This window comes from Lupinus angustifolius, chromosome LG19 (genome assembly GCF_001865875.1).
Source record: "Lupinus angustifolius cultivar Tanjil chromosome LG19, LupAngTanjil_v1.0, whole genome shotgun sequence".
NCBI lineage: Eukaryota > Viridiplantae > Streptophyta > Magnoliopsida > Fabales > Fabaceae > Lupinus > Lupinus angustifolius.
Window position 1 is genome coordinate 3,788,221 of NC_032027.1, and position 7,452 is coordinate 3,795,672.

The following is a 7,452-nucleotide window of genomic DNA, read 5'->3' on the forward strand; positions in this document are numbered from 1 at the left end:
TGCAGCACAGAATATTTTTTCCTAAAATTACTACTAATATTATAAAATTTAATTTTCTTCTAAAATTAATATCAATTCAATATTTTTTATATTGTAAATGCATTTAACACAATAATATGATATTTAATATTTAACTCTGGGTATTCATTCTCATTTTTTCAAACAACGAAAATTCTCTACTTATATTGGTTTGACATAAAACCTTTCAAAATCACAGGGGGCATAAGATAACAGTGTTGAGGACAGTGAGGTTTAATTTCACGACCCTGTCACAAAAGGGTGTTTCAGATTCTGATTTTTTTTTTGTTTCATTTGTTCTTGTCTCCAATCTTTTAGCAACCCAACAAGGTTTTGGTCGAAAAGTTTGAAACTTTTGCAATGAATTCCCTTATAAGACAACCTGGTATAGGAATTACTGGTTCTGATTTTGTTCTGAGGCAAAAACACGCAACTCCATTTCAGCCACGTTCATTTTTACCATCTTTGTCAAAAGAAAAAAAGCCTAAGACATGTTCTCTTGTTTCAGTGCAAAAGTCTTTACACCTTGCTTCTCTTTGTGTTGGAAATTCTAGAAGGGTTGATTTGGTAAAGTGTGAAGCATATGATGCAGATAAATCAGAGGTTGAAAATGGTGGTGGTGGAGGAACACCATCAGAGGCTGCAAAAAAGGCCAAAATTGGGTTATATTTTGCAACATGGTGGGCACTGAATGTGGTGTTCAATATTTATAACAAGAAGGTTTTGAATGCTTACCCATACCCTTGGATTACTTCAACTCTTTCACTTGCATGTGGGTCTCTTATGATGTTGATATCTTGGGCCACCAGGATAGCTGAGGCACCTAAGACCGATATTGAGTTTTGGAAGTCTTTGTTCCCTGTAAGTGAATTCTATTTTGGTTTTTGTTTGTTTCTTGAGAACAGACAAATATATGGTAGGAAGTGATAGCTATGTTTTGTTTGCTCATATGTTTACTGCTTTGAAAAAAAATATATATATATATATATGTGTGTGTGTGTGTGTTTTTAAACAATTTTGTACACATATCTATGTCATAGTTACCGGATTCTTTCATTAAGGCTGCAAACTGTGTACTAGTTTTCGGCTATTGCATACCAATTCGTGGTACTTCATAGTGTAAAGAAATGAACCATCTTTTGGTAATTGTATGGGTTCTGGAGAGTATTGCCTGCCTGGCAAGTATGGTCTATGTTTGTTGATATTAGAAAAAAGAATAAAGTAGAGAAAATTTAGTCTTTTCCTTTCAAACCATGTAGCTGAGATGGGAAGAGTTTAGTCTGAGATTTTGGTTTATCAATGATGAAAAAAGTAGTATTGGAAGAGTAATTCACTTAATGGATTACAAAAAAAAGTTAGGGCTTTTTCCTTTAATTATTTAATATTTATTCATTATTTTTGAATTGGTACTTACTGGCTGGTTTTTCTCCTCCAGGTTGCTGTTGCGCATACAATCGGACATGTAGCCGCAACGGTTAGTATGTCAAAAGTTGCAGTGTCATTTACCCATATTATCAAGAGTAGTGAGCCTGCTTTTAGTGTACTGGTCTCAAGATTTCTTTTGGGTGAGACCTTCCCTTCGTCAGTCTATCTGTCCATAATTCCAATCATTGGTGGATGTGCACTTACTGCTGTCACTGAGCTCAATTTCAATATGATTGGTAATGAACTCTTCTCGTGAGCCATATTTTCTGAGATGCATTCTATTTCTATTTATCTTGTTGTTTAGCTCGGTAAGAAGTTGGAGATCGGGTAGTGAACTGATTTGAGCTTTGAATTTGGCCTGAGAAAATAGAATTTATGTTTTAATAATTGGGTTATAATATATCACTCTTTCTTCCTGTTGTTAGAAAAATGGATTTTATTGTGCTTCATCATCCATGCTTGTTTGAATTTATCCTGGAATGGCAGGGGTGGTTTACTATGAGTTACTTTGGTTAGTTATTCTTTTAGAGGAGGTTATTTGAGCAGTTCTTTGCACCCTCCTAACTTCAATTTCACGACTTGATAACCAGGTTTTATGGGGGCTATGATATCAAATGTGGCATTTGTACTCCGGAACATCTTTTCAAAAAGGGGCATGAAGGGAAAGTCTGTTAGTGGAATGAACTACTATGCCTGCCTATCTATTTTGTCCCTTGCAATTCTCACACCATTCGCGATTGCCGTGGAAGGACCGCAGTTGTGGGCAGCTGGATGGCAAACAGCTCTCTCTCAAGTTGGACCCCAATTCATATGGTATTTACATGATGGCTACTCAGTCAATTGTTATATCCCTGATATGTTTATTAATGCTATCATTAATTATCTTTATCTGTATGTTTCTCTGTTCCATGCTATAGATAAGGTTGTATCTTGAAATTCTAATTATAAACCAACAATTTTAACTTTTAAGGATATCAAACAACTATTTTCTAAATCTCTTGTTTGTCCGAATCAGTAAATGCAAAAATATTTTTTATTGTCATTTTTATAAGACATACAACATCAGTCTGGGAAGGATGGAAAGAACCATAGGGGTAAAGTAAGTGTCCTGCCGGAGATAACCGTTGTTTCATCAAGCTAAAGATTGCTCAAGTTGTTTGTAATTATTGAGGATTTCTAGTTTATTCATCATCTTTGTGTTTAGCAATAGCAACATTTAAATGTTGAGATTGCATCAAGACAATCTCAAGAAAATTCAACATTCAGTTGATTTTGTTAAGACAAAGTCAATTAAATGTCGAATTTTTTAGACTGTCTTGATGTAAACTTATAATAAATTGACTGGAAACTTTACATCTCACTTTGGGTTGGAAATCCTACACCAGAAGTTTTTCCTGTTTTACTTGTTGTATACTATTTTTACATTAGCCAACTTTTTTGGTATTTATTCTACATTTATAAATTGGAGAAAATATGAACTGGCTAGTGAGATTCTTTGCAGGATTCTATTGTTACATGACCGAGGGATAGTTTTCTGTCTCTAATTGATCACCTTCTCCGTATTTGAGACGTGAAAGATGGACCGATTCTCTGTGAGGAGCATTGGACTAATATGGTCAAGTACCCGAATGTAATTAGAGTAAAGGGATAAATCATTAATGCAGTTAAATGTGATGTTGATGATACCTAATTAATGTGTTTGATTTTGTTAACAGCACATATATATTTTTTCATCAATTTTTATTAAGAAAACAAATAAAAATGATTTTTAGTTATCTATTGTTTTCATTCCTTATCTTTTGCTTTGGAAGGCTTCACATTATGACTAAATGCATGGCTAATAATTGTGTACATAACAGGTGGGTAGCAGCTCAAAGTGTATTCTATCATCTATACAATCAAGTGTCATACATGTCCTTAGATGAGATCTCTCCTTTGACATTTAGCATTGGAAACACCATGAAACGTATATCTGTCATAGTGTCTTCAATTATTATCTTCCATACGCCTATTCAACCCATTAATGCTCTTGGAGCTGGTATTGCTATCCTTGGAACCTTCTTATACTCACAGGTAAATTCTACCCATCATTTATTTTTAATTTTATATTCTTTTTCGATAATATTATTGTTACTTATTGTGTGCCCTTTGGCCATATTATTTAGTTCTAACTTAGGATTTAAGCTTATCCATTTAGAAAGGGTTTGTTGGGAAAAAAAATTGTTAATTGTTGGAAGAAATTTTAATTTATCGGTCTTACAACCAAAACACAAATTCTTATTCTCTAATATATAGTGGTAGTCTCTCAATGCTCACGTGGACATCAGAACAATTGGTCGAACCTCGTTAATAAATTTTTGGCTATTTTCTCTCTTCCTTTTGTCTTTACTTCTTTAGATTGTGTTTTCCCAACAATTGGTATTAGATGACTCTTAACTTAAGTGCCAAATTCGAGGTAGGGAAGTTTAATAGAACATGCAATTTCAGATTGTGTCAAAGACGAGTTAAGGATATGTTGTCTTAACAAGGACTATTAAATGTTTAAGGATACCTGATATAGTTGCTCTCACCACATGATGTTGTATATGGAATGGTTCACCATGTACATGTCAAATAATTTTAATTTTTTGTATATGTGAAATAATATGCAATTGTTGGTGTGAGAGAAATTAGAATTTTGATGGATAATGGTGTTATGAAGGCGTTATGTGAGGTTAGACACATTCCAGATATGAAGAAGATTTTGTTGTCTATGGAGACTTTACATGCTAAAAGATTCAACTATAGAGCTGATGAGGATATTGATACTATCCCAATATGCAAATATGCTCTGATTGTGATGAAGAGTAAAAGGACTATAGATAACAATTACAAGTTGTTAGGAAATACAGTTGTAAATAGAGTTGATGGAGTAGTTGAAAAAATTTCAGTAGACTCAAATTATGACGCCACCAAACTATTGGACATGTGTTTGGGTCACCTTATTGTACATGACATGATATAACTATGCAAGAGAGATTTGTTGAAGGATGCCAGCAAATAGAAGTTAGATATGAAGTATTGTGTTGTTGGGAAACAAAAATGAGTTAGCTTCAAGATTGACAAATACAAAATTCAGGTATCTTAGACTATATCCACATTGGTGTTTGGGGAGACACTCGAGACATTTCTAGGAGGTTCCTGGTACTTTATGATCTTCATTGATAATTCTTCAGGTAAAGGTCTCGGTATATTTTCTGAAGTTAAAAGTCTTTGTCAAGTTCAAGATATGACAAGAAGAAGTAGAGAACCAATCAAGGAGGAAATCAAGTACTTGAGGCCTGATAATGGTATGGAGTACAAGAGTTCACAATTTTTGAAATTCTATGAAGAACCTGGCGTTCAAAGATATTTTCAGTGAAGAAAACACCTCAACAGAATGTTGTTACAAAGAGGATGAACATGACTCTTATAGAGAGGGTCAAATGTCTGAGATGGAATGTTGAACTTTCTAAATGTTTTTTTTTTGTGGATGCACTAAGTATGGTATGTTATGTCATCAATATATCACCACTCCCCTTATTGGATGGTAAAGTTGCAGATGAAGTATGAAAAGGTAACCTATGTTGATCACAAGAATTTACATGGTTTGGTTGTCTTGCTTATATGTATATAGCTACTGATGAGATATCCAAACATGATCTTAAGTCAGAAAGGTGAATCTTTGTTGGTTATAACAAATGTGTGTATAGGGTCAAGGTTTGGTATCCAGTTTCTCGAAAGGTAGTGCTTAGCATGGATACAATGTTTAAGGAATAAGTCATGATGAAAAAGTCAAGTTTGACAAATTCCCTATTGAGATCATATGTGATTTCAATGAGCAATGAAAACGATTCAAGAGTAGAGGGTTGAAAAAACACTCACTCGTTCTAGTCTAGAATGTGACTATTCTCAATCTGAGAGTTCTGATATGCAAAATATCTACGTACTAGATACATTAATGAACTTCCTATCAAACCTCTAGTAAAATATGACTTTGAGGATGTGGCTTCAGTTGATGTTGTCCACATATCAGTTAAAGAGATCCTTCTAATTTTCTAGAGGCTATAAAAGTCCGAGGAGAAAGAAAGATGAATGAGTGTCGAGAGGAGATAGAGTCCTTTTACAAGATAATCATGCTATTTGGTGTATAAGCAAAACCTAACAATACGAGAAAAGAAAGGGGAAAAGTTTAAGGCTTGTCTAATTGTAAACAAATATTCACAACAAGGGATTGATTACAAGGAGATATTCTCCATCGTTAGTCACGCTTCTATCATGACAATGCTATTTATGGACTAAACGACTCTATTTATGGACTGAAACAGTCTCGAACGCAATGGTCTAAGCGTTTTGATTCTTACATGCTAAAGATTAGGTACAAGCACTTTGAGTATGATTGTTGTGTGTATGTTAGAAGGTTTGAAGGTTGAATTGCAAAAGGTGAAGATGAATGATATTCGTCAATGTGAAGATTGTTATTCAAATTACTCATATTTGAGTGGAACACACACATGTTCTTGATGCGAGTTATGAGTTTGGACTGATATAAATGGTTTAAGGTATATGGCTATATATGTGTTATTTAAACCCAAATTATGTAACCAAAGCACAAATTCTTATTCTCTAAAAATAGTAGTAACCGCTCAATGGTTCACAGGATAAATATAATCGGTTGAACTTCGTTAACAAATTTATGTTTTTTTCCCCTCTTTTCCTTGAAGGGTGGAAACAGGTCAGGCCATGCATTGGCTTAAACAAGTTTGATATGTTTAAAATATTGCAACATAAGCCTGACTTATTTATCTGTTTAAGTTTTTTTCCAGGCCTAGGCCTAACTTGTTACCCTATTTAAAAGTCTCTCATAATCTAAGACATTTAACATTTAAGTATATAAATAGACATTTAAATAAATTAATAGGTGAAAGGCCTAAATCTAATATCCTAAATTCTTAATACCAAATTGCCTACAACATTTATATATTTTGTATTTATTTCATGTATATATTATATAAAATAATTAATATAAATAATAATAAAATTATATATCTGGTGGGAAAGTAGATGTTTTATTAGTAGCTTGACTTTGAAGTGCCACCTAACTCCTATTGGTTTGAACTTGAATCTGCCGTAATTTATTTATTTTCCAACATAAGTTAACTTACCTAGGAGTAGGAGAGCTTCCTAAGTTGACCCCACCTCATGACTTGAGCATATTCTTATAGGAGAATCTATGATACCTTTAAAAAAGTACATGTCATGTGTGGCCTTGGAAAATAGAGAAAAAGGGTGGTTGCTAGAAACAAAGTATATAGTATTGATTAAATTACCAAGTTGATAGTATATGTAGTTTTCTTTTAGAAATAATAAGTCGAGCATATACTTATTCTTATTTTTCTTTCTACTCATCTTTGTAGGCTAAACAATAGAGCGGAGGAACTAATGTTCTACTCTAGAGATTTGTTTGTTATTGTGGGTCATATGCTCTCAACCAAGGACAAGAAAGTTGATTTTGGAAATATGTGAGTGTTGGATTATTGTACGACCAGAATGATTTATCTGACTAAGAATAATAATGCCCAGGAAACATTATCATTATACATGTGCTTTTGCATTTTTAAAATGCTAAGAAGTTGAAGGAATAAATTGTTTTGTTTATATAATTTGAGGATAATTTCTCAAAACATTGTTTACTTTAAGGAGTTTATAATATCAATGAGTGTGATCTATTTGATGCTCTCTTGTTAAGTTATTCATGAAAGTATGAAAATGTATCTATTTTTATTAAGCATTGTGAGTACGGGCAGTAAGTTTTCAATTTTTATTATATGTTTATATATTTCATAATATATATATATATATATATATATATATATATAATATAAGTAATTATTATATGAATATAAGGATATGATAAATTTGTTAACATAATTCAATAAATATAATTAATTATGAAATAAACATAAAATAGATTATATGATGAAAATAATA

The 7,452-nt window shown here is 32.6% G+C and overlaps 1 protein-coding gene across 1 annotated transcript; it reads left to right on the forward strand.

Moving 5' to 3' along the window:
• Positions 272-7,038, forward strand: LOC109334889 (glucose-6-phosphate/phosphate translocator 1, chloroplastic-like). The gene is made up of 6 exons (XM_019570881.1): positions 272-879; positions 1,454-1,679; positions 2,034-2,256; positions 3,303-3,516; positions 6,879-6,895; positions 6,961-7,038. Exons 1-5 carry the CDS (start codon positions 379-381, stop codon positions 6,888-6,890), a joined length of 1,176 nt encoding a protein of 391 aa, XP_019426426.1. The 5' UTR covers positions 272-378; the 3' UTR covers positions 6,891-6,895; positions 6,961-7,038.